The 26,117-nt window shown below is 34.7% G+C and overlaps 1 protein-coding gene across 1 annotated transcript in view; it reads left to right on the plus strand.

Moving 5' to 3' along the window:
• The window catches only part of Ranbp21 (exportin-5-like protein Ranbp21), a 130,092-nt gene that overhangs the window by 13,410 nt on the left and 90,565 nt on the right, over window positions 1-26,117 (plus strand). The window contains exons 4-9 of the mRNA XM_076468574.1: window positions 2,922-3,059; window positions 4,855-5,037; window positions 7,431-7,454; window positions 14,614-14,796; window positions 19,734-19,810; window positions 25,484-25,583. Of these exons, the coding sequence (XP_076324689.1) occupies window positions 2,922-3,059; window positions 4,855-5,037; window positions 7,431-7,454; window positions 14,614-14,796; window positions 19,734-19,810; window positions 25,484-25,583 (705 nt within the window). The remainder of the gene's footprint in view (window positions 1-2,921; window positions 3,060-4,854; window positions 5,038-7,430; window positions 7,455-14,613; window positions 14,797-19,733; window positions 19,811-25,483; window positions 25,584-26,117) is intronic.

Genomic DNA, 26,117 nt, shown 5'->3' on the forward strand with positions numbered 1-26,117 from the left:
ACGAATGAATGCATCCAAAAATGAAGAACATTCTATCAGACACAAACAAATTTAAACCAATACACACAAACCCAACAAAGACACATGAAACGCAACTGAACAAAATACTACTAAAAAAGAAAAAAGCCAATACAATATCAAAAACACTTTATTCCTACCTACACAGGACTGACTCTTGCACACCACAAATATACGGCATCCCCAAACCTCATAAACCAGATTGTCCACCACAACCAATAATATCCACTGTAATCATTTAATTACAATTTTGGTAAGTGCATAGCATGGGCATTCTCCAAATATGTAACATCAGCCAGCTCATTCATCAAAGACTTTTTAATTTCAAATCTAAATCAACTTAATCATAAAGCCTTAATGGCCAGTTTTGATATCATATCCCTCTTTACAGAAGTCCCAACCACTGAAGCCTGCAAGATAGCCTTAGAACTCTATATTCGAGACTTTAACCCATCACTAAACATTCCCAGCAACCCTCATAGAATTCACCACGATGAAGACTAACTTCATGTTCAACAACCATAACTACATACACACAAATGGCCTAAACATGGGCAATCCAGTATCATCAATTTTCGCCAATATTTTTATGACACAAGTTGAAACACAAGCAATTAACACAGCATTACATCCACCACTATATTGGTACAGATATGTAGACGACACAGTTGTGGGATTCACATCTACTGAACACACACTTAATTTTTTAATCAGAACACACTTAATTTTTTAATCACATTAACTCTACATCCCAACATTAACTTCACATGTGAACAGGAAGAAAGCAATCAAATATCATTTCATAACCTCAAAATTACAAGAACCGATACACAATTTAAAACAGGAATCCACTGAAAAATCACCCATACTGGATTATACATTTATTGAGACTCAGCACATGAAACAAAACAAAATCTCAACATGCTAAGAAACCAAATAAACACAGCCATAAAACTATGCTCACCAGATTAAATTAACAATGAATTACACAAAATTAAACAATACTTCATCAACATTAATAAGTGCCCTCCACAAACCATAGAAAACATTATACGCATACATCTAGACAGAAAGCAAAATCAACCAAGAAAAGTAAATATATAACACGAATCAAAAAATAACGAAACCATATACAGCTGCATGCTATATATTCCCGCCATCAGCAGAAAAATAACCAACATTTGGCAAAAACTAGCAACAAAATACGACATTCCAGTTAATATCAAATTTATTCAAAAACCAGGCACAAAACTAAGGTCTATACTGTGTAAAAACTACACTAACAAACACAACACCAACATTATTTATAAAATACAATGTGATAACTGCCATGACTTTTATATTGGAGAAACAAGTAGAAAAATGGAAACCAGATTCAAAGAACACAAAAATTCACCTTCACACGTTTTCGAACACTGCAAGTCAAATAAACACAACATAAACATAGAAGTCACCCAAATGCTAAATAAACAAACATAAACAAATGCAAAATTAAAGAAGCTTTACTTATACAACAACTCAAACCCAAAATAAACCAATACAAAGGAACACCTTTATACCTATATTAATAAATATATTCAACATCTAAGCATGCTCTTTACATTCCTATGCTCAATTGCCTTCAAACATGTGGTAAGCTACCGGTTAGTATCCCTTTCTTTCGTTGTGAACCTGATGATGACTGAAGAAGGTCGAAACATTGTTCGCTCCTCTATTGGTGCTTTCTCTACCCATACCAGCTGTTCTTAAATATATAATTCTCTACAGGTAGGTTTTCTCGTCATCACGGATTGTGAATTCATTTATGTTAGATTGTGTAACCAACCCTGTTGGTTAATTAGTAAGACTGAAAGGTTATGATGCAAAGAAATTGGGTTTTGATACCCATGATGGACAGAGCATAAATAGCCAATTGTGTGGGTTTAAAACTTAACAACAAACAAAATGAAGCACATTAAAAAAATGTTATGTATGCATTTGAGGGCACTAACACTACTAGTGAAACGTAATTCTTCTTAAATTTTATTGCAGTGTTTCTTTGAACCTGTTAACTTGTAATTTTGGAAATAAAAATAGTTTCAATAGGTTGATTTCATATGATGTAACACTCCAAGAATATCAGAGGTGCAGAGAAACAGAAGACTAGCAGATAATCATACTGGTTTGAACTTGAAAGTCTCACTTTGAATGTTTAATAAAGTTTTCATTTGTCAGTTGTTTATTTTGTACTAACTATCAGTTATACTTGTAGCAGGTCTACTGCATTTGAAAAGTTGAATTTAAAAAATGATGTAGCTCTACTATATTAATAGTACTACTGGTAGTAATAAAGTATACCAAGCACTAAACACTCAAAGGTTAAATTGAGTGATAATAGCACTATAGGTGCAATATAAATATGTACTGTGCTGAAAATGAAAAGGTTTTCACTATAAGTCGTAACTCCAAATTTGTGGACCCATCCGTTGATAATATGGTTATATGTATTCATACTTTTAAATGCTTTATCTATTTTGTTCTTTAATATGAAGTTTGAAGAAATAAATAATTTGATATAATTGGAGCATCTTGTGCATATGTTGCTTCACTTGAAAAATCTGACTTTTCAAGTAATTATTGATCTACTCCATGTGCTTGGTTTGGTATGTTGGAAAAGCATTTCTCCAAATCCATTTTATGCTTGGATACCTTACCAAATTTACCTTGCAACTGCAACTCAGAAACTACTGATGATAAACTATGCATGCATAATTACATTAAGGAAACTTATCTACACAAAAGATTTTTGTAAAAGTTTTTAATAGGGGACTAAGGTGAAAATTTATTTACAATAAAACTTTATTATTGTTACTCAATTTGTTTTTCTAGTTGAAGAAAACAACATATTTTCTTATTTACAATAGGGAACTGAACATATACTTGTGGAACATTGCCACATAAAATTTGCTTTATCTCGAATCATTGTGGAAATGGTAAAACGAGAGTGGCCACAACATTGGCCCAGTTTTCTTCAAGAGATGTATGAACTTTCAGCCATAGGGGTAAGTTTCACAAAGAATTATTAAATTTATTCAACAGGTAAATAGTCATATTGATTGGACTTGTTTAAGATAATTAATGTAGGATCTAGAATAGCCTGCAATGGTGAATATTACTCCAAATTATATTCTAGGGAATTCAACATTGGAATTGTCAGATACACAGTTTTTAGAGCAGCAGTTCAAGACCTTAAGTGTAGAAATTTTGTATGTGATTTTTATTTGAGAATGGTTTAAAGTTGTGATTTTCACAAATAGTTCAGGAAAGTTATTAAAATATGTAAGAACCTGTCTACCTAATTCTTATATGACATTAATGCTGTTACTAATTGTTGATAATTAAGATATAACTACATAACAGGGAAATTCAAAATTATGATGCTTCAGCATTTGTATAAATTCATTTAGAGATTTAAGGCTATATCTAACTTTTATTGTTAATGGAGCAACACACATTTATGACAATTTATTTAGAGAAGGAAAAATAATGTATTAGAAAATCCAAAAAATCCAAAATGTTTGAAATATATTTGCAGAAGAGTAATGGTGTAAACAGGATAGACAGTAATAAAAAATATAGTAGCATGCATTATTAAAGAGGATCGTTGTGTCAGCAAATTTTGAGATAGTGATAGAATAAATCTAGTATGTGCAGAGAAGTTTCATGTTGAATCTTAGTGTACTGTTCAGAATCACATTATCAAACAACATGATAGTAGGTACTTGAAATAAATATAAACAAATATTAGAAGGCAATTTACCAGATATTTATGTATATCTGCATGCAAATTTGGAATATTGGCTATAACTGAAGCTAAAAATAATATCAATACGTTAGTTTATTATGTAATACAAGAGTGAAATTTTCAGTGATTTCAGTGTGATGAATTTTGAAGGAACTTGTGGAAGCTGTATTTGTACTATACACGATACATTTAGTAATTTTTGAATGTTGAGTCTAAAACACAATTTTATTGGAACTTCTTGAAAATTATACTGTTGAGAAATGTTTATTTTGTGTTCTTCAAATGTGATTGTCTTATTGCATTTAGCTTGGATGGTTTTTAAATGTTTTTAATTTGTACTGAAGCTATTCGTGTAACAACAATCAATTTTATTGTCTATTAAGATCATGAGTTTTAATTCATCAGTGTTATAGAATTGACACACATGATACTGTTAAAAACTACATATTTTTTTAAAATATGAAGTTTATTTATTTCTTATATCCACCTCAACTAAACAAATTAATCTTTCTATGTAGATAAAATTTTGAGATTTTTGGAATCTTTCATGTATAGCACAAATATAAACTCATTACAATAACATAATTGAATAATCATAAAACTAAAAGTATATGCTCATTTATGTATGTAACTCTTTTCCTTATATTGTAAATTGACTTTGACTACACAGTAATACATAAAACTTGAATTTTTCAAAAATAATGTTATTGTAGTGATAGAAGTTAAATTACTGTTGGTCATTGTCCTGAGTGACTTTTTACTTTTAGTTTTTATGATGAATAGGCTTATATGTTGTATACGAGTAAGTTAATGAGTGAAATAAAAATTTTCAAAAGAAAATGATTAACAATAAAGTACCTGCAAACTTAATTATTATATATTGTATCATTAATTTAAGCTACACTGACCTCGCAATAATAGTTTTTCTTATAAAATCATAATTGTTTTCTTTGTAGCTAGTCTTCATGCAGTTTAGTGATACTCTTCTTTGACAAACTAGTAATGTAGTTTTGTTTATATTTATACATTTTAATTTCTTTTGTTTAATTTAGGAAACACAGAAAGAATTGGTGCTACTCATATTTTTACGATTAGCAGAAGATATTGTGGCTTTTCAGAGCATTCAGAATCAGCGGAGACGACAGATTTATCAAGCTATGACTTTAGACTTAAATAATATACTCACATTTTTCCTTCAGACATTACAAAGTCATTATCAGATGTATGTTGAAATGGTAAGAGTTATACATTATTACATTTTGCTACAGTTATGACAGAAAGTGTTCGTACCCCTGTGTCCCAAGTAGTTTTTGCTCATAACTAAAAAAGTATCATGATTAGGCTAATAGGCGTATGATATATTATAAATATTATACTAACACACATCTACATAATTTTTTATGTAAATTAAAACGACAAATAAACTGTTCATAAATAAGCAAAAATAGGAGGAGCAGAAAGTGTGAAAAAACTGACATTCCCGTAAAAATTTTGTTTAGTTTGGCGAATAAACTACATTATACCACTCCAAAACTAGACACTTGGTTCATAGTTATTGGAATTTAGCCAGCAACACATTTACTCCCAGCAATTTAATGCCATCTCTGTCATTATCTGCTTGGTCATCATGGCGAACAGGAACCAACTATCCAGTGATTTAAAAAACCGAATTATTGTAAAATACAAGCCTCGTGTGTCTCTTTCCGGTATTGCTACACAACTTAATGTGCTGAAATCTACTGTTCAAAGCATAATTGCCAAGTTTAAGCTTACAGGATCAACTGCTAACCTCCCTCGTTCCGAACGCCTCACCAAAATTCCAGAGAGAACCAAGCGGAAGGTTCTCAGAGAAGTTAGTAGGAACCTTTGTTTAACACGTAATGACGTACAGAAACTGGTAAGGGAAACTGGGGTTGAAGTAAGCATCTCTACAGTCACGAACGTGTTACGCACTTCTGGGTTTAAAGTATGCCGTCCTTGTAGAGCTCCATATTTAAAGCCTGTTCATTTAGAAGCATGATTGAGGTATGCAAGAAAACATATAGTTAAACCCTTTACCTATTGGAAGAGTATTCTTTGGTCACATGAGACTAAAATCGAGCTTTTCGGCCACAATTATGTTTGCAATATTTTCCATAAGAAGGGGGAATGAAATCTTCCAAAGAACACGGTACCTACAGTTGAACACAGAGGTGGCTTGATCATGCTATGGGATTCCTTCAGCTCTTCAGGTGTAGGCAGCCTTCACCACATCAACAGAATCCTGAAAAAAGAGCAGTATGTTGATGTATTAGGCACTTATATCAAGAATGATGCTTGGAACTTGCGGCTTGGGTGTCATTGGATCTTCCAGCACGACAATGACCTTAAGCATCACCTGATTTCAATCCAATTGAAAACATTTGGCATGAGTTGAAGACCAGTGTTCGTCAGTGTCATCCGAAAAACTTGCAAGATTTGGAGGCCTTCTGTAAAGAAGAATGGAAGAAAATACCAGTTGAGTATTGTTAAACGATCATGGAGGGCTATGAGGAGAGATTGCGCCATGTAATTCACCTAAAAGGCTACACAACTGACCATTAAAGTAGTTGCACGAACACTTTCTGCTCCTCCTATATTTGGTTATTTGTTTATAAACAGTTTAATTGTCGTTCAATTTACATAAAAATTTATGTAGATGTGTGTTAGTATAATATTTATAATATACTCTACTTTCATTATCCTAATCATGGTACTTTTTAACTTCTGAGGAAAAAACTACTCACAACACAGGGGTATAAACACTTTGTTGTAACTGTACCTTAATTAAACAGTTACATGAATGGATGCTTAAATAGGCTAATACTAAAACTTACATTACAAAGAAAGTTATTCTACACTAACTTTGAAGTATACACAGTGCTGAAATTAGAAAGAAATTAAATTAGGGAACCAAAGAAAGTTTAATGTAATGAGTAGCAGAATAAGTGTAGGGGGAGGGGTTGTTTTCTGTTAGTTGATAGGGTACAGGGAGCTAGCCAAGACATTTCAGCCAGAACATAGAAAAAGCATAAAGCAAAATAAAATCATTTTAAAAACGAATAGTTGTTACTAATTTCTTCTCGTACACATGCCGAGTTACATCTACACTCTCACTATGTTATTTTGGCTTAGTTCCACCAATGAATATACGTGTTTCATTGGAAATACAAAACACGTCATTTTCAAGAAATAATTTATCACCCTGATTAACAAAGGTGTTGTGCAAAATAAATCTTTTTGAAAAATTTATTTTTAAACTAAACGTGTGTGTGTGTATGTGTGTGTGTATATATATATATATATATATATATGAATTTTTTTTAAACATTACATGGATAATTAAATGTGAAAATGGAACTAGGTAAATATACTCATAAAAATTCTATCTATAATTTTTTAATTCAAGAAAAACTCATGATTAGTGTTCACAGTGCTGTTAGTTTTTCAAAATAATCATAAATTAACAGCTGAAAAATTAAAACAAATATTGTAACTCATAGAAATATTTTTATTTTGTAAATACAAAAAAAAATGTTTATAGACAAAGTGTAAATTACTGTTTTAGTAATGATTTTCTGAAACTTGAATGTTATTTTGTATTTTCCAGCGGCAGACTGATAAAAAAGAAGAGGTGAGTGGTACAACTGAGCACTTGGAGCTAAATTTAAACTTTGTTTTGTAAGCTGCTGTTGCAAAACTGGTAATGTTAGTTATACATATTTAATTGTCTTGGAAAACATCTTCAGATACTTTGTCTTTTGTAATTTTTGAAACTTGCATGTGTTAGCTTTTTTCAAAATTACAAAAAGGTTGAAAATTATCTTGACATTTGTGATTAGTTAGCTTTGATGGTTAAAACAAAAAATAATATCTCTCACAAGTGTCTAAATTGAAATAGTCTCTTTAAAGATATTTTTCAGTCATGTTAATACACACACACATTCATTCATTTTATTGACACCAGTTTTTGTTTCATTTTCCCCCTCGGTGTGGATTCCTGTACATGGTGAGGGGACCTCCCAGGGAAGGTTCTGTTCTATCTGGTTACCTTCTCTGGGATCTAAACATCCACCCACGTGTTTGCCATGCGTGGCGACCCGTGAAGGGGAGGTGAGGATCTTGGTGGTTGAGGGGTCCAACCCTAACACACCACTTTGGCCTCGAATTCCTGTAGACGGGCGGCTTTTGGGTGGCCCCCCTTGGGTCAATCGGCTGGTCCACTTGGGCTAGAGTCAACCAAGTACCAGTGTTGGAAGTTCTCAATGGGTGTTGCGGACATTGTGCCTGATGCTGGTGTTTGGGTATAGTGCTCACAAAACCCTGGCGTTGCTGCATTGTCCTTGCGTGACTTTGTAGTGCGTCCCCTTGTAGGGCTCCTTGGTGGGTGGGGTCAGTGGGTACCGAAATTTTTTCTTTTTCCTATGGATCCTCTAAAAAATTTAAATAAAATTGTAAAAAACAGTCAATGGGTAAAGCGACCACGTCTTGAATACTCAGAACAGCAATCTTCAACATCAGTAACACACGTACCTCATTTTCTTATATTACATTCTCTTTTGGAAAAACCTTTAGGGCAAATGTCCGCTTTTTTTATTCAAAAGGGACTAGAGGGACTTGCTGGCTCTCCAAAGTCAGTAAAGAAACTTCGATCTGGTGACACATTGGTTGAAACATCCACATCCCAACATAGTGAACTCCTCTTGAATTCAAAGGCAATTGGGGATATACCTATTGAGGTTACACCCCATGCTACCTTGAATTCTTCACGAGGAGTTATTGTTGAAAGGGATTTGAAGAACGTTCCCAGTCAGAGATTCTCGCTGGTCTCTCCACTCAAGGAGTTTCTGCAGTGAGGCGATCTCCACTGCAAAGATGGAGTTACACTGCCAACAAATACCCTCGTTTTAACATTTACTTCACCACGTGCACCTGCCACCATCAAGGCAGGTTATCTCATTTGCAGGGTTCGGGCCATACATACCAAACCCTCTTCGATGTTTCCAATGTCAGAGATTCGGCCACTCAAGGACATCTTGTCGTGGTTCCCTGACATGTGCTCGTTGTGGAGGCAAGGACCACGATGCCTATGACTGTGACATGAACCCACATTGCGTAAACTGCAATGGTTCTCGCCCCTCTTACTTTCATTCTTGCCCAAAATGGTTGGAGGAAAAAGAGGTGCAGCGTTTGAAAACGACACATAACATTAGTTATCCTGAGGCTTGGAAATATGCTGCTGCACTTCATTCCACAACTACAGTGGGAGTGCAGACAGATCTCTCTGTGCCTCCAAGAGAATCGTTTTCAAAACAAATGAAAAGCCTTTTGACCTCCATGGTTAAAAAGGTTGATGAATCGACTTCCACACCCATCTCTGTTCCTCCCATACCTTCCAACAAACCTCAAGATCCACGTCCTTCAGTTTCAGATACAGGCATTTCTTCTGATACATCTTTTTCTCCCACCACAAGAGACAAAACAATTATTCGTTCGCGTCCTCAGTCACTGGATTTTCCTTCCAATAACAAAAACCTGCCCACCCGACCCAGAGCAGGATCCATGGAGGTTGATAGACCTCCTTCGACTAAAGACAGTAAAGAAAAAAGACGTGGTCGTAAACCGAAGGGTTCTCCAGCCACTTCACCTTCTTAAAAATAGCCACCTTGATACTATGGAACTGTCGAGGTTTACATTCTAATCTGGATGATATCAAAACGCTGATTGCTTCCTACCATCCTGTTTGTCTTTCTTTACAAGAAACATTTCTCACAACTGCTGATACTGTCTCCATTCGGCAGTTTTCTCTGTACAGAAATGACAGGTTGTGTGATGGTTGAGTACATGGAGGGGGGTGGCACTGTTGGTTGATCAACACGTGCCCACCCTGTCTTTGTTACTCAACACACCCTTGGAGGCTGTAGCCATCCGTGTTTCCTTGGGTCATACCATCACTGTTTGTTCTCTGTACCTGTCCCCTGGAGAGACATATGATCAATCAGATCTTGATGCTCTCATTGAACAATTGCCATCTCCATTTCTAATCCTAGGGGATTTTAATGGACATCATCCCCTCTGGGGAAGTGCTATTATTGATGGGAGGGGCCGATCTGTAGAGCGGATGCTCTCTGATCACAATCTTTCTCTTTTCAATACTGGTTCTTTCACTTACTATCATGCACCTAGTCAGTCCTTTACTGCTATTGATCTCTCAGTTTGCTCCCCTTCATTATTCTCCCATTTTTCATGGAGGGTTGACAGTAATCCACTAAGCAGTGATCATTTTCCGATCCTTTTGAGAGAGACTGGCCGTGGTCGATGCTACCCTACCCGCGTGCCCCCGGTGGAAGCTGGATCAGGCAGACTGTTCCACTTTCACTGCTCTCGCAGAACTTGATCCTGCCATCGTAAATCAGCCATCAATAGACCACTGTGTAGCAGCGGTAACTGACTGTATTACACATGCAGCTGCTCAGTGTATTCCTAAAACCTCGACATGTTTTCCACGATATCCTCGTCCGTGGTGGAATCCTGCTTACCACTTAGCACGGAAGGCTCAAAAGCTGGCCTGGGATACTTTTCGTAGATATCCCACACTTTCAAACCGGGTTGCTTTCCAACGGGCCCGTGCACATGCTAGGTGGGTAAGACGTCAAATCCAGAAGGAATCTTGGATTAAGTTCACAACCAGCATATCTTCTACCACCAGTTCCAAGATCATATGGGACAGGATTCGAAAGGTTAATGGGCACTACAATTCTATCCCCCTCTCGATCTTACTCTCTGATGGTCAGGAGGTGACTGATGTTCAGAACATCGCTAACACTCTAGGTGAAAGCTTTTGCCGGGTATCTAGCACTTCTGCTTGTTCCTCCACCTTCCTGGCCATCAAGACTTGGGCAGAGCGATCACCTCTTTCCTTTCGAACTGACTGTTTCTTTGACTGTAATTGTCCCTTTACCCTGGTGGAACTAAAAATGGCCCTTAATGGGTCTACCAGTACGTCTGTTGGACCTGATGATATTCGTTATGACGCTGCACCATCTATCTCCTGCTTCTCTTGATGTCCTTCTGATTGTTTTCAACTGGATCTGGCAGGAGAATGTTTTTCCTGATGCCTGGCGCCAGGCTATTATTTTACCTTTCTCTAAGCCAGGGAAAGATCCCAAGATTCCTTCAAACTACCGTCCAATTGCTTTGACAAGCTGTCTTCGTAAGACATTAGAAAGGATGGTTAATGCTCGTGTTGTTTGGTTCCTTGAATTAAACAACCTCCTCTCGCCCACCCAGCGTGGGTTCTGTCGACAGCACTCCACCACAGACCACCTAATTCGTCTTGAAACATCTATCAAAGAAGCCTTTCTCAACTGCCAACATCTTGTATCAATATTCTTTGACATAGAGAAGGCTTACGACACAACATGGAGGTATGGCGTTTTGCGAGACCTCCATACATATGGGTTACGTGGCCATCTACCCATGTTTATTAAAAATTTTTTAATGGACAGGAGATTCCAAGTTCGTGTGGGTTCGACACTTTCCCATTCTTTTGTACAGGAACTTGGAGTCCATCAAGGCTGTGTATTGAGTGTTACACTCTTCAGTATAAAGATAAATGCCATCACTGAACAACTCCCTCTCACTGTTGCGAATGGGCTGTATGTCGAAGACTTTCACATCTCATGTCAGTTGTCAAACATGAGATATATTGAGCGGCAACTACAAACCGCCCTCACTTGTGTAATGGAAGTGGACTCTGGCTGAACGGCTTTAACTTCTCTCTCCAAAACTGTATGCATGCACTTTTGCCGTCGACGGGGTATTCACCCTGATCCTGAACTTCATATCGGTGAAGTTTTGCTGCCAGTGGTCCCGGAGACCAAGTTCTTGGGGCTTATCTTTGATCGTAAACTGACCTTTATACCACACTTAAAGCAGCTTCGGGTCAAATGCACAAGAGCACTGAACATCCTCCGTGTTCTCTCTTCTACCAGTTGGGGGGCAGATCGCTGTTCAATGTTAAAGGTATATAGCGCTCTTATTAGATCGAAACTCGATTATGGATCAATGGTCTATGGCTCTGCCAGACCTTCGGCCTTAAAGATGCTGGACTCCATTCATCACCAAGGACTTCGACTCTGCACTGGGGCTTTCCGTACCTCTCCAGTTCAAAGTATATACATTGAATCTCATGAACCTTCTCTACACCTTCGCCGTTTGCAACTATCTTTACAATATACTTCGAAATTTCATTCCTTACCAAAGCATCCCACCTGGAAATGTGTTTTCCTTCCTCGGTGGGCAGTACTTTTTCAGAACAGACGATCTGTCATTGCTCCGTTTGGCCTTCGCATCTGGGCGCAATTGGATGAATTGGGTCCGTCCTTGGATAACATTGCAGATTCCACAGGTTGTCCCATCCCACCATGGCTTATTACAGCCCCAAAATGTGACCTTTCTTTCAGTCACCTAAAAAAGGCAGATACTCCAGATTGGAAGTACCGTCTTTTATTCAACGAATATCTTTCAAACAATCATTCAGTTCCCATTTATACAGATGGTTCCAAATCAGGTAATTCAGTGGGCTCTGCTATGGTTTTCTATGGGTCAGTAGTTGCACGCAGAATCCCTTCTACAGCTTCTGTGTTCACTGCTGAACTGTATGCCATATCTCTTGCCCTGGATCATATTGCAGCTGAGCTGTACTCCAACTGCACTATTTATACTGATTCACTTAGTTCTATACTTGCCTTGGAATCGCTACACGTTAGCTCACATCCTATTCTTGCTGATATTCGAAACCGACTGGCCCATTTCTCATTAGCAGCTACTTCAATCCAGTTTTTCTGGATACCAGGCAGTGTTGGTATTCGCAGGAACGAGCTTGCAGACATGGCAGCTAAATATGTCTGCTTCAGCACCATCACTCCTATGCCTATTCTGTATATGGACTATGGTGTTGTCTTCAAGGCTCGGCTCCGTGCCAGCTGGCAGTCCACTTGGAGTGAGCAACGTGACAACAAACTTTTTCAAATCAAACCCAAAATTGGACTTTGGCCATCTAGCTTCCGTAAAGTTCGGAAGGAGGAAGTTGTTCTCACTAGGCTACGCATTGGTCACAGTTTTTAACTCATCATTTTCTTTTATCTGGAACTGATGCACCAATGTGTAGTTTGTGTAACACTCAAATCACTATCGGCCATGTTTTACTTTCTTGCCATCGTTACAATTCTCAACGACGGCAATATTTTAAACATATTTTTTCCCAGGGTCAGTCTGTAACATTGGACAGAGTTATTGGTGATGGTGACTCTGTCCACCTTGATAATGTTTTTAATTTTTTAATGGCCATTAATCTTTTTAATCTCATTTAAGTGTTGCATATTTATTCATTACACCTTTTTAATTGTGGTTCCTTTTTTACAGTTTTAATCTCTCTCCTTCAATTTGACATTGGACAATGGCCAGAACATTAAATAACTCGACACCAGGACTGGAAAGGCCAACTTCAGGTGACTAACGCTACTGTTTGAACTATCCGTTTGAACTACTCGTTAGTCGTCCTGGAAGTTGTTATTATACTTTGCTGCATATCATTTCACACTTTTACTACTTAACTTTTTAGTACTGGCCATATTGACTCATAACCCGGAACCAGGACTGGAAAGACCAACTTCAGTTGACTGACGGTGGTTTTTATACTTACCTGTTAGTCTTCCTGGCGGGTTATGATCATTACCATTCTGCTACAGGTAGTTTTTTACAACTTTGTTGACTGGATGTCAACATTGGTTTTTACGCCATTTTCTGTTTTAATTGCCGTTTTGCTTTTATCTTCAATTACTTTTACAATTTTACTCCATTTACTTGACTTTTATCTTTTTACTGGACGTTTGGCTACTCATTATTACGATTTTGCAGAGTGTCTTTTAAAACTTTTATTCTTTTACATTTTGATAATAGTTGCTATGACACATAACCCGGAACCAGGACTGGAAAGGCCAACTTCAGGTGATTGACGGTGGTTCTTGAACTTACCTGTTAGTCTTCCTGGCGGGTTATGATCATTACCATTTTGCTATAGTAAATATTTTACAACTTTGAAGACTGGATGTCACCATTGGTTTTTACACCATTTTCTGTTTTAATTGGTGTTTTATTTTTACCTTCATTTACTTTTACAAATTTTACTCCATTTACTTGACTTTATCTTTTTACTGGACATTTGGCTACTCATTGTTACAATTTTGCTATGTATCTTTTAAAACTTCTATTCTTTTACATTTTGATACTGGTTGCTGTGACACATAACCCGGAACCAGGGCTGGAAGGACCAACTTCAGGTGACTGACGGTGGTTCTTGAACTTACCTGTTAGTCTTCCTGGCGGGTTATGATCATTACCTTTTTGCTGGAGTAAATACCTTACAACTTCTTATACTCTGCCTTCTATCTTAACATTGTAGACTAGGTGTCAACATTGGTTTTATACTTTTTTGTTTTACCTTCATTTCCATTTATGTCTATTACTACATTTATTTATTTTTTTTTACATTTTTACCGAATGTCTGGCGCAGATAGCCTCGCTGCTTTGTGCCATAAAATACTAAATCAATCAATGTTTCATTTTTATGACTGAAAAAATTATTTTATTTTGATATTTTTGTTGTCCTTCTATTGCTTTTAATTTATGCTGTTTCTCCAGTTGAAACTACTTATTTTGAAAATCTGTAAATATTGTATGCTTGACTGTGTAATTGTGCATTTATTTTAATTACAAAATTTATATTGCAGATGATGGTTCATTGTAGAGTAGTTGAAGCTACTTTAATGACACTTGCCGGCTTTGTGGAGTGGGTCCCTATCTCCCAGATTACAAAAGAAAACAATATTCTTTTTCCAATATTGAGTCTACTTCTTGAAAGTCAACTACAGTTATATGCTGCCGAGTGTCTATTATTGATTGTCAGTAGGAAGGTTAGTTATTGTATGAACCAAAAATAGTTTTGTCATTGTATTATTTTTGTATCTTTTGTTAGTTTGCTTATGAATAACTTCATTAAAGGTATGTAAAATGTATTTTCTGTAAATGGTTTTCAAAGTAATTAAATCTTGGTGGAAAGTCTGGATAACTTAGATGTTAATTTTTTCAGGTTTTAGTAAATGTAGAATAATTATTCTTCATTAGATTGGATGTTTGTATCTGTATGTAGCTTTAATAAAGGGAGTTTATATCAATTACAGCAAAAAATTAAGTGTTATGTGGAAATTTATTAATTTAATTTTTGTGAAGACAAGTCAGATTTGAATATTATAGGGTGCATTTGAGACCCAAGTAAAAATACTTTTTTGATGAAGTTTAACAAATAATTTTGAAAAGTTGTCATTCAGGACAAAGTGAATTTGGTAGTATTGAACAACAACCAAAGGTAAAGATCTCAGAAAGTAGTAAATGTTAACTTTTGACCAAATTTTCTAAAAATATACTGGTTGTTACAAGTGTGATATGCAAACATCACATTTTTCTTGAATGCATTTTGCATATTGTAGAACATTTTAAAGATTTTTCACAGTCACAATTGATAATGATAAAGTCAGGGAATTGTTAAACACAATGTTTATCCATTTAAAGTCTTAAAATTTCATGTGTCTAAGAAACCAGTAATAATGGTATTACTATTTAATAGGCACTAATTGTAATATATTAAAAAGATGGTAGAATCTCAGTTCCTGGAATAGTTTATAAATGGATAGAATTAAATAAGTGTATTTAGACATGTTTAAAAAAAAAAAACTTGTGTTAAGGATGTTGTGACTATTTGGGCCAAGCACAGCTCAGTGGTTAATGTGCTAGGCTGCATATCTAAATTTGCATGGTTTTCATTCCACTACCGCTGAAAAAAATTTTGCAGTACACTTTGGAGTTGTGGGTATAATGCAAGAGTGATGGTGAAATCCCAATATTCACTAGAAAAAGTAGTCCAAGATTTGGTAACAGGTGATGTTAAATAACTGCCATCTCTTTAGACTATCAGACTATTAGGAACAGCTAGTACCAATGGTCCTTATGTAGCTTTGTGAGAAATTCAATAAATAAATATCCTTAATTTTCATCATTTATAAATTTCCTTTTAGTGGCTATGCAGAGGAACAAATAAGCTTTCCTGGAAGGTAGTTGTATCAGGGCTGGATTAACCCATAGGTTAACTGGGTTGCAGTCTTTGGCCCTCACTTTCTGTATCTGCTGTTTTTTGGACATTAAGTGACAATCTTCTCAGTAACAAACCGTTGAAGGTGGTGAAAACATTAAAGACCAATGAAGACTGATCAGTTTGTTGTGAATGTATATTTTTCATATTGATGGATTCTGGAAAACATTTCTAACATTTTTTTCTGAAATCAAATTTTAAGCAACAGCTTTAACTTCTTTCTCTCTAAAACTATTTGCATGCACTTTTGCCTCCAACGAGGTATTTGCCCTGATCCTGAACTCTGTATCAGTGAAGTGGTGTTGCCTGTGGTCCCTGAGACAAAATTCTTGGAGCTTATCTTTGACCATAAGCTGACCTTTATAACATACATCAAGCAGCTATTAGTCAAATGTACAAGAGCATTGAACATACTTCCTGTCCTCTCTTCCACCATTTGGGGAGCAGATCAATGTTCTATGTTAAAGATATATTGTACTCTTATTTGATTGAAACTAGACTATGGATCATTGGTCTGTGGCTCTGCCAGGACCTCAGTCTTAAAGATACTGGACCTCATTCATCATCAAGGACTTCAGTTCTGCACTGGGGCTTTCAGCACTTCCCCAGTTCAGTGCTTATACATAGTCTCATTAACCTTCTTTGCACCTCTGCCATTTGCAACTGTCTTTACTATATGCTTCAAAACTTCGTTCCTTACCAAAGCATCCCACCTTGGGTTGTGTTTTCCTTCTTCGGTGGGCCATACTTTTTAGAACAGATGATCTGCCATTGCTTTTTTTGTCCTTTGTATCCAGGCGCAGTTCATTGAAATGGGGTCTGTCCTTGGATAACATTGCTGTATCCACTGGTCAGCCCATCCCACCATGGCTTATTACAGTCCCCAAATGTGACATATCTTTAAGTCATCTGAGAAAAGCAGACACTCCAAATTGGAAATACTGTCTGCTATTTGCTGAACATCTTTTGAACCATCCTTCCATTTCTATTTATATCGATGATTTAAAATCAGGTGACTGTGGGGTCTCTGCCATGGTTTGTTGTTTGGTGGTTGCATGCAGAATCTCCTTTACAGCTTCTGTGTTCACTGCTGAACTGCACACCATTTCTCTTGCCTTGGATCACATAGAAGCTAAGCAGTACTCAAATTGAACTATTAATACTGACTCACTTAGTTCTCTACTGGCCCTGGAATTGCTTTATGTTAGTTCACATCCTGTTCTCACCAATATTCAAAACTGACTGGCTCATTTCTCTTTAACATCTACTTCTATCCAATTTTTCTGGATACCGGGCCACATTGGTATTTGCAGGAGAGAGCTCATGACCACCACTGCTAAATCTATCTGCTCTGACACCATCACTGCTGTGCCTGTTCCATACATGGACTATGTTCCTTTATTCCAGGCTTTGCTCCATGCTGCTGGCAGTCAATTTGGAGTGAGCAACATGAAAACAAGCTTTTCCAAATAAAACCCTATATTGGACTTTGGCTGTCTTGCTTCCATAAGGATTGGAAAGAGGAAGTTGTTCTAACTAGACTATGCATTGGTCACAGTTTTTTAAATCATCATTTTCTTTTATTTGGAACTGATGCACCAGTGTGTAGTTTGTGAACATTCAGGTCACAAAAAGCCACATTTTACTTTCTTACCGTCGTTATGATTCTCAACGATGGGACCAATTTAAACATGTTCTGTCCTAAGGTTTGTCCATAACATTAGACAGTGTTATTGGTGATGGTGACACTGTCCACCTTGGAAATGTTTTTAGTTTTCTAAAGGCCATTAATCTTTTTAATGTTATTTAAGCTTTTTTAATTTATACTTTAGACCTTTTTTAATGTGATTCTCTTTTAACAATCACAGTCCATATAGTTCAATTTAAAATTAGAAAATGGCTGTAACATCAAATAACTCGAAACCAGGACTGGAAATATCAACTTCAGGTGACTAATGCTGGTGTTTGAACTACCTGTTAGTCATCCTGGCATTTATTATTAAAATTTTGCTACAAGCCTTTTAAAGCTTTTATTACTTAACATTCTGAAAATGGCTGTAACATCAAATAACTTGGAAACAGGATTGGAAAGGCCAACTTCAGGTGATTGACAGTGGTTTTTGTACTTACCTGTTAGTCTTCCTGGCAAGTTATGATAATTACAGTTATGCTATAGAAAGTCCTTTACAACTTGTATTACTGTAGTTTTTCTCTTACCGCTGTAGACTGGATGTAAACATTGGTTTTAATGCTATTTGTTTTTTTTAAACTTTGTTTTACTTTATCTTAATTTCTTTTTATGAATTTTTACTTTAATTTTAACTTTTTACTGGATGTTTGGCACAGATAGCCAACTGCTTTGTGCCATAAAACACCAAATCAACCAACCAACCACAACAAATGTCTTACTGACAGATAGTTGAGCTGAGGATGAATGACATTTGCAGATCCACAAGGGTTTGATAACCACTAAACTGATGCAAAATTCTTACAGGAAGAACTTAGCAACATCTGTTTTTTTAATTTTAAACTTGTTTAAGATTTTTTGAATAGCAGTGAATTACATACATACATTTTGATGAGAACAGAAAGTTCTTGTACTTCAGGTATGTTAAAAGTATTGAAATATTACTATTACAGAAAAGTAATTTGGTAAGTTGATTTCTTATGTAAGTTTTTGGTTTTGATTACTTTTTTTATATTAGACTTATTTAAGAGAACTTTGCTCCAAGAAGGTTATTAGTGAATGTTGTTTAAAATAATACTTTTGTTTCAAAATTTAAATGAATTGTTATGTGATAAGCATTTAACTTTAATAACCATTTCCATATGACACATCACAAAAATGAAGAAATCTGCAGCTCATGTTAGCTATATTTAAAATAAACTCCTTGGAAAACATTTTGTGCTGTTGTTGTTCATGTGGGTATCATATAGTATAACTATCACATATTTGGAGAAAAACTTAAGAAAAAAAACAAGTATTAACTTTTACTGTTGTCACCCAGTAACAGTAGTATTTGCTAGCATATATCACTATCTGTTAATAAAAGGTGAGGTAGTACTCCAAAAAAAAAAATTATAATGCATGTATTTAATAGTCTTTTCTTGTGTCTTATGCATGAAAAATCTTAATGTGTGAATAAGTCAACAGAAGAGACAAATTTATTAAGTTTTAAATTTTTTTTCTAACACTTACTTTTAGTAACCAGAGTTTTTTACAAAACTCTAAATGTTGCTAGCAGATACCGACGTTAATAAAGCCTTTCTGTAGCATGTTTGATAATAGGATACTTAACATGAAGACAATCATAAGTTACATTTTAATGAGCTCATCAAAGTTTTTCAAGGTAATAAAGTTAATTATGAATTGAGTTTTATTTTTTCTTACCTATTTCATTGTATTTTGTGAGATTAATATGTATAAGTTTGCCATATTTTCCCATGAACTCATAACTGAAGTTTCCTTAAAAGAACTTATTAACTGTCACAAGTTTAACTATTTAATGACTGGTTAAAGAGTGGATACCTGTTTTTGTATTTGATATAAATGGTACCTAAAGAAACAATTTTATTTTCTCAGATTTTAAGAAACTCTGGTTCACTAGTGAAAAGTACTGATATGGAAGATGTATTTTAGAAATCTCAGAGTTGTATAGTATTACTGAGGTATATGTAGTTTCACAACTTTTTCTTTCTGTATAGGGTAAAATTGAAGAACGAAAACCACTTCTAGTGCTCTTTGAGGAAGGTGCTATGTCAGTGATTTTTTCTGCAGCTAGGTGTGTGTGTGTGTGTGTGTGAAATGATATTTATTTTCTAAATTCAATTATATTTTTATCTAGGTATTAAACAACTAAAACACAACTAAGATATAAGAAAATCCAAGACAATAATACATCTCATTCAGATTAGTTATCTTCCTCATGCATCTGCCAAAGGTTTGCATGCCTTTATCCTTGGAGAAACCTCCATTTAATTTTGTGTGATTTTACATGAATTACATAATTGCATGATGTCATTATGCAATAAAACATCCCACAGTAGCAAGGAGATACATCTCCAAAGACATTTACTTTCCCTCTACAGTTGCACTCGCAAATTTTCAGTCTTTTTTCAGTACTGTGTAGCAGAGACAGGTTTAAATTTATTGTCTAGATTCAATTTTTCAGATTTTGCATAATTAACAATACTTTGATTTTAGTTTTCTTTATCTTTTGTTTCAAAAGTTTTAATTTTAATTTTTGTCATAAATTCTCAAATGGTGGTGACTAGTGCATCATCTTGAGGGTGGGGGCATTTTTCACATTTAGGCCTTACTTATGCTGTTGCTGTGGGGTCTCATTAATTTTATGGGTAACTGCCAGTATTATTCAATATGTTGTGAATGACTACATATTTAATGGGTCTCCTACTACCATCTCATTCTCAGTTGGGAATTATCTATGAGACAGGGACCTTCACCTGATTTATATTGAGTAATACATTAGCATTCATTAAACAAATTTATCTTTTCAATCTTGTTCTGAACTTCTTATTTTAGTATTTTTTTAATCTCTTTTGTTTTTACAACTCCCCCTTCCCCTAAGTGGCTCAGCAGTATGTCTGCAGACTCATAACACTAAAACACTAAAAACTGGATTTTGATACTTGTAGTGAGGAGAGCATAGATAGCCCATTGTGTAGCTTTGTGCTTAACTATAAACAACAGCAACATTCATTTCTTTTCTTTTTTTTTTTTTTTTTCATTTTCAATTCTGGGTTTACTTTGTTTTCTTCTTGCGTGTTGTTAGGTTTTATACTGTTTCCTTTATCTAATAGCTCCTCACACCCAGATGTCTTGTTCCCCTCATATTTGTGACTCCTTTTGTCCTGATTTATAATTTTTTTTCTTTTCATTTTCCTAATTCCTTATCATTGTTACCTTTCTGGCTAGTTTGAGGAACAAGCCCATACCATATATTCACTTTTTAGTTCCCCATTTTTGTTTTTTTTTCTTACATTTTTTGTGTATGTCTTTATGTATTCTCTTTCCAAACACCCTCTTTTCTATAGCACTTCGTAATAGTTTTGATGGCTTCTCTGCTCTGTTTGTCCTTTTCTTGTTCTTTCACTTGTCCCTGCAAGTATTTTTCCCTGTTGTCAGGACTTGTTGGATCACGTTACATTCTTTACTGTATCTATTCCTTCTTTTAATGTACTTATAAATCATCTAGCTCTTTCATTATCCAATGTCTTCATTATTGTTCATTTCCCCATGGTGACCTGAACTGATGGTATATAACTTTTTTTATCCTTGTTCTCTTTCTGTGTTTTATCCTCTTTCTCAACCTCACTTTTTATTCTGAATTGTATGCCTTCCTTCTATCTTTTTCTCATCCTCCTTTTACCAAACGTTGTATTTATCATTCTTTTTGCCAGTGACTCATAATTGTGTTTCTTTGGCACTTTTTATCTTGTTGTTGATTTCAACTTATGCTGCCATTTGTTTTCCATTTCTCCACATTAGTTTCCTTCTTTACTCCTCTTCTTTATGCTTTTCTTCCAATTTCCTTTTCTCCTCTTTCCAACCCCTCTATGGTCTTTTTTATCTGGCTTGTTGGTCATCGTTGATGTATAAACACCTTCAGACAAATCTCCCTTGGCCTATTCTCATTTTGTTTTCCTCTTTTTGTGTGTGTGTGTCCTTTTCTTTTTTTCATCTTCCCATTCCTTGCTCTTTGTTTTTTGACTTGGTGTCAGCCCCTCTTGTACTTGTTGGTATTGTGAGGGCCTTTGGTTGTTCTGTGTATGACTCATCTCTTTTCATTAACTATTTATTATGGCTACTTGGTTGGGGGGAGGATGTGTGGACTAACCTAAGGATCTGAATATTCTCTCACACCTGCTCAATGTTAGGTACTTCAGTCCATTTTCTTTTCTCTTATCTCATACAACTTCAGTATATTTTCTTTATATTTATGCTATTGTATATCTGGGTACTCTCTCTCTCTGCTTGAGAGGTTCTTTCACTTTTGAGGATTCAGGTTTTCCTAGAATTCCTCAATATATTGGGGCATGCTTTTGCTTTTATTTATCATTTATAGTAAACCTTATAAACCTAAAGTTTTCTTTCTGGAGGTCCCTTGTCATCTTTCAAGAGCTTCTCTTCGAGGAGTTGCCCATACTACTTCCTGCATTCCCTAACTACATTTGGATGCTAGCTAATGTTCCAAGGTCTATTTTGTTTGGGGGATTAAGCATACACTTTTTTACTGACAGATGTATGGCATGAACATAGTACATTATGTGGTATTTTTCAATTTTCTGCCCAAAACTCAAATCAGTTATAACACAGACCACATGACACTGATTGTCCTTGCTAAATTTCACTCCAAACTGTTCAAAATTTTGTTGTACAATCTGAACTGGATGCTGAGGTGCAATTGTGCTGATATATACATGAATCATCTTATGCACTGTATTCTGACTTTCAGGTAAAACACATTCTTTGTTGGTTTTGATTTACCTGATGAATTTGCTTTTCATTATTACAGTGAGGTATAGGCCATCAACTGTTGTCAGCTTGCCTAATATAATGGGCAGGAATTCTTTGCAGTGCCTCAAGAAATTGTTGCATTGCTGTTTGCTAAAGTTTCATTGTTTTCTGTGGTTCTGGTTCGTTGAAATAAATTGTTGCTTTTAATTAAATGTTTCTTCATTCCATTTATGCTTGTACCAGACTATTTGATGATATATTTACATTCTGCGCACTTTGCATTTTTAAAATCCTTGGGATTGACTGTGAAGCAGTTTTAAACCTGACTTTTTCTAGCTGTGCCAGATTAATTTGGTAGAACATTAACCTATCCAGTCATCAGCACTAATCTGAAGTAACAATGACGTGTTAGGGAAATTGTTCAGTTATATTCTCCATTTCGTGTGAGGTTAACTTTGTATGTATGGGCTAGGTAGAATCAACCTAATCATGTGACCCCAGCTAAACCTTTAGTTTCCATAATATATCTGCTAATGTTTTAAGTACATTCACAGCATTTGGCAAGCTTTTATAAATAACAAATCAGAATTTGTTTTGAAATATATTGCTAGAGATTTATTACTTTTAAACATGGAGTCACAATATTAACTGCTTCAAGAATTAAAGTGGTTTCCAGGTTAAGATTAAAAATACATTTCTCCATCTGAAAGTTCTCATTTCTTTTGCATAATCTCTAAAACATCTGAAATAAATTTACAACTTTTTTTCAATAAATCTTCATATTTTATCTGCTATTTGTGCTATCCTAATTCTATACAGTATAGATAAATTTGACTGACCTCATAACCATCATAAAAAAGTGCAAAATGAATCAAAAGTACCATTGTTTTCTTTCTAGAATTACTTCAAATTGTAGCAGGAAGCTACAGTTGTTTACACTAAATAATTTAAAACATCTTAATATTGTACATCTTTTTCTAATTACCTTTATTTTATTTCCCTTTCAACCATGATCTATAAAATTTTTACTGCAAAGTTTCAAACTTCGTAGTAACATGAAGCTCATGCTACTTGTAAACTTTTATACCTGGAGAATGTATCTCATAGAAACAGTTTATTATTATCAATACTTTTAATAACTATTTTTTACATTTTTAGTTACTTTTATAACAAGAAATAATAAGAAAAACAAGAAATATGGTAGTTATCTGTGTAACCTATGTTTTGCCATTGACTGTTCTTCTATGTTACCTCTAATACCTATTAGTCCATAAAATAATTTTTCTTTAATTATGTAATGTATGTAAGAACACAGAATAATAACATCTGAACAGTTAAAATAGTTCTGGGTTTGTGAAATGCTTTCTGGCTCTCTAATCATGTGACTTTATCAGTTAGAAATTCAACTGTTCTCTTAGCTAATGGCTTTTTTCACATCAAACCAAATTGTCAGTTGTCTGCAAGCCCACATGTTATTATGACTATGATAATGAATCATTTGAAATCTAAGCTTTTTATTGGTTATAACTTTAATCATAAGTGGTTTCAGAAACATCTGCTGGCAAATTGTTAATTAGATCATGTTGAGAGATAGGTGTGAAAAGTGGTTTTCGAATTTTTATTGATTGTTCTTTAGCATTATAAGATTGAAGAAAATAATAATATAGATTCAGAATACTGATGATGAGGGAATATTTTACAGTATCTTTTGTAGTTCTTTTAGTGGTTGGACAAAAAATCCATAAAAAGAAATAGTTTAAGAACAAGTGTCCAAATTCTCACAATAGAGGAATTTGAGGTTATTTTTAAAATTTTCTTTTACAAATAAAAACTTAAAACATGTTTAACATTAAAAATGGATTACTTATCTGTGTTTGATGTCAAGTTTGTTTGTATACAATGATACTTAATTTAATTAAATTAAAAATGTTATGACTTATAGCTGGACCTGCCTACTTAATATGCAATTAGTAATCTAAGCACATTCACATTCTTTTCCAGAACATGGGAATTGCCAGATTCCCATGTTTCATGCTATTGTTAATTTTCATAGTGAGATTTGCTTCCCAATGGAAGTATGAACTTAAAACTACCACATCAAACATTTATAATTCTGTGAAAAGCAAAGCTGAAATATCAGAGGAGGTGTATTGTCATAACTTGGAAGATGCAGCATGTGATAAGAGATATTACTCTCAATATATGATGTACTATAAACCAGCACTGGTACCACCAGTATTGACATCCCAGTACTGGATGCCAAATCCTATCAGTAGTTATACTAGTGCTGATTGCAAACCCTGCTTCAGATGTTTTGTGAAACGTGCTCACCTCTGTAAGTTTTGCAACATTCCTTTACCTTATCACCATGTGATTTTAGCTCATTTGTGTCAGGAGGAGAGTTATTTCAGAAGTTAACATTTATCTCATCTCAAAATGTATTTCAAATAGATATTCATCTCCAGACTCATTCCCACTTTTTCTCCCCACTTCCTCTGCACATTTTTGTATTTGCCTTGTCAAAGAATGTAAATTTATGAGCATGTATTCATAAGCAGAGTTAATGTGCATGGAGTTGTCACCCTTTCATTGATTTGTTGCATGATTACATAATCATACAGTAACACAACTCACATAAACTTGTGAAATTAGGTAGGAGTAACTTCAAGGTCAGGGGCATGCAAATCTCTTTGGCACACTTGTGAGGAATATACCTAATCTCTATGTAGAGGTAGATGTCTATCAAAAATGAATTTTTGGGTAAGAAATATGTTAACATTACTGAAAAATGATGGATTTTTATTAGCAGATGCCATGATTTTTACTTGAAGAATAAATATACAATAATTATTAACTTAAATGCAATTTGATGGATTCTCTTTTTAGTACAACATTTAAAATGATTTGAATGTTAAAAATCTTTATAATGCTCTGTATATCTAATAAATTGGTTTTTATTTGTATATCTTATTAATAGTGCTGCAGCTCTGGCCCCTTTAGAAGAACAACACTATATATTCCTGAAGAAACTTTGCCAAGTTTTAACAGGTCTTGGTTCTCAGCTATGTTTAATGTGGGTAAGTTCTTTTAGGTTACATATTTAAAATATTCTACTGTCATCAAATCTTTGAAGACAGAGGTTTTAATTTGACTGTAAATTCCAAGTTTAAAACATTTATCTTTTGTTTAGGTGAGTTAAGTCTTTCACTACAGGCTTGGTCCTTGGGACTGACCTTGTAACCATTTTGTGCTTATAGTTTTTCATGCTATAACGTTTAAGTATATGTTCATGAAATTTAGCATTTATTGATAAATGTTATAGTGCCTTCATATGCAAAAGTTTTTTATTAAGTCTTAAGGTTTATTAAGCAATGTTTTTCTCAATTTTTATTTCTTTTCACATATTGCCTATCAAACAAGCAAAGTAATTTTCACTTTAAGATTAAAAATACTTTTTATGCATCAGAAAATTTTTAGGTTTCACATGTGAAATTTGGAAATGTCCAGACAGTTATCAACTGAAAAATCTTTATTTGATTTTCACTAACGGATCTCTCTGTGGGTTCATTCAATATGATTTATTTCATAACCACCATAAAAAAAATTAGGAA

The sequence above is a fragment of the Tachypleus tridentatus genome, chromosome 1 (genome assembly GCF_004210375.1).
Source record: "Tachypleus tridentatus isolate NWPU-2018 chromosome 1, ASM421037v1, whole genome shotgun sequence".
NCBI classification, from domain to species: Eukaryota; Metazoa; Arthropoda; class Merostomata; order Xiphosura; family Limulidae; genus Tachypleus; species Tachypleus tridentatus.